The 2,218-nt window shown below is 50.4% G+C and overlaps 1 protein-coding gene across 1 annotated transcript in view; it reads left to right on the top strand.

The window, feature by feature from the left end:
- The first annotated feature begins 481 nt into the window (after window positions 1-481).
- Window positions 482-2,218, top strand: part of Agmat (agmatinase) — a 13,826-nt gene continuing 12,089 nt past the window's right edge. Inside the window, exon 1 of the mRNA XM_021201082.1 lies at window positions 482-904. Within this exon, the coding sequence (XP_021056741.1) occupies window positions 615-904 (290 nt within the window). The 5' untranslated portion in view covers window positions 482-614. The remainder of the gene's footprint in view (window positions 905-2,218) is intronic.

Below are 2,218 nucleotides of genomic sequence, written 5' to 3' on the forward strand. Positions count from 1 at the left end.
ACACACACACACACACAAAATTACAAAATTACACAATATATATAGGATTGTGTAATCCCAGGATTTGAGAAGTAGAGACAGTTGAATTGGGAGTTCAAAGTCATCCTCAGCTACAGGACAAGCTGGAGGCCAGCCTGTGCTGCCTTAAAACAGAAAAAAACAAACAAACAAACAAACAAACAAACAAACAAAAAAAAAACCAAAGAAACAACAACACAATGTTACTTTTGTTGAGCCTGTTATCTCAGCACTGAAAGCCAACCTGGGCTACATAAGTTCTGGATCAGCCTGGGCTACAGAATGAAACCAAAACCACACAACAACAACAACATACAAAGCAAAATAAAATCACTCTGAATAGGACAGCCAAAGGCCAGGTGTTGGGGGGCAGGGGTCCTTGCAATGACAAACCTGGGGTGGGGCAGGTGGGCATGAATGGAGAGCATCGACCTGACTCATTGACCATCCAGGGGCTGAAGTCCAGAGCTGAGCAGGTGAGAAAGGCTTGGGCTTTGGGGCCCTCTCAGCCTCTTTGATCCCAGTGTGTCCCTGCCCTTTGAACCCTGCAACTGGGGACTGGCACGCTGGCCTGGTTGGGCTCCTTAATAGGCGGTATGCTGCGGCTGCTGACGTCCAGCTGGGCCCGGGGAGCCAGGTCTGGGGTGGCCACGTGGGGTCCCCCAGCGGGGCTCTTTCGTCCTGGGCGCCCCAGGACCCGCCAGGCTTCAGGTGCCTCAGATAGCCCACACCACCAGTCCCCCAGCTCTGAGTCACTGGTACGGCCGGTGGGGGTGGGCATCTGTTCCATGATGCGCCTGCCCCTGCAGTCCTCCCCGGAGGGACTGGACGCTGCTTTCATCGGTGTGCCTCTGGATACTGGGACTTCCAACCGTCCCGGGGCAAGGTAAGGCAGAAAGGCACCTGGGCTGGGGACACGTGGCTGGGGACACATAGTAGCCAGAAGTGCAGAAGGCACACGGGCGGAGGCGGACGAGCACCTTTTTACCCAGGTCTTTTTGGGATCAGGGAGGGCATTGGAGAAACTGATTTCTCTCCTCCCTCAACAAGCAACTCCCAGGGCTGAGCCCGGGATTGGAGGGCCAGCCATGATACCTCGGGGTCCTTAGTGGTTCAGAATGGCTTCTGTGCACTCTGGTAACTCCAGGAAGCCGAGGCAGCTCAGAAACACCGGCCTGGGCTGCATTAGCAAGCCAGGAGAGTTTCTAGAACCCGCAGCCTCGCTGGGATGCATGCACACTACCCTAGTCACGTCCCAGGGGACACTGGTTTGAGGACAGAAGTTGGTTGTTCCCCAAACCTCTAGCCATCAAAGTCAAAGAGACATAAAATCTATTATCTTAATTAGTACGCATCAGCAGTTTCTGCTTTGGCCCATTACACCTGACTGTATCGGGCTGAATTTTAAAAGCTGTCATTTATTAAATGTCAACGAACCTAGGACATTTTGCAAAGATGACCTCGTTTAATTTTTACAACCACACCATGAAATAAATAACTTCATTATTTTAAAGACCAGGAAACAGAAACAGAGATTAAGGAGTTATCTAATGTCTTTTAATAAAGTGGTGGTGGGCAGGCCCTTGAATCTGTGGATGGAAGGACAGAGCTCCTACTCAGCTTTCCAGGAGCCCTGGGCTTGATCTCCAGCAGTAAAAGGACAAACAGGCAAAGACCAATGTAGAGTCTGTGTCACCAGCTGGTACTCTAAAAATATATACCCAGCGCAACCCTGATGCTCTGAAACTTGTCATGTAGACCAGGCTGGCCTCGAACTCAAGGAGATCCACCTGCCTCTGCCTCCCAAGTCCTGGTATTAAAGGCAGCTAAATTTTTCTTTAAAATATTATTTTCATTTTATGTGTGTACATGTTTTTGTCTGCATATAGGATTGTACCCCACATCTCTGCCTGATATCAATTAGCCAGAAGAGGATCCTGTCAGATCCCCTAGAACTGGAGTTAGGGACCGTTGTGTGCTGCCATGTGGGTGCCGGGAACCAAACTCAGTTCTCCTGCAAGAGCAGCCAGTGCTCTTAACTGATGAGCCGTCCCATCTTTGTAGTCCCTTTAGAAAACATTTAACTGGGGGCTGGTGAGATGGCTCAGTGGGTAAGAGCACCCGACTGCTCTTCCGAAGGACTGGAGTTCAAATCCCAGCAACCACATGGTGGCTCACAACCATCCTTAACAAGATCTGA

Source organism: Mus pahari, chromosome 6 (genome assembly GCF_900095145.1).
Source record: "Mus pahari chromosome 6, PAHARI_EIJ_v1.1, whole genome shotgun sequence".
Classification (NCBI taxonomy): Eukaryota; Metazoa; Chordata; class Mammalia; order Rodentia; family Muridae; genus Mus; species Mus pahari.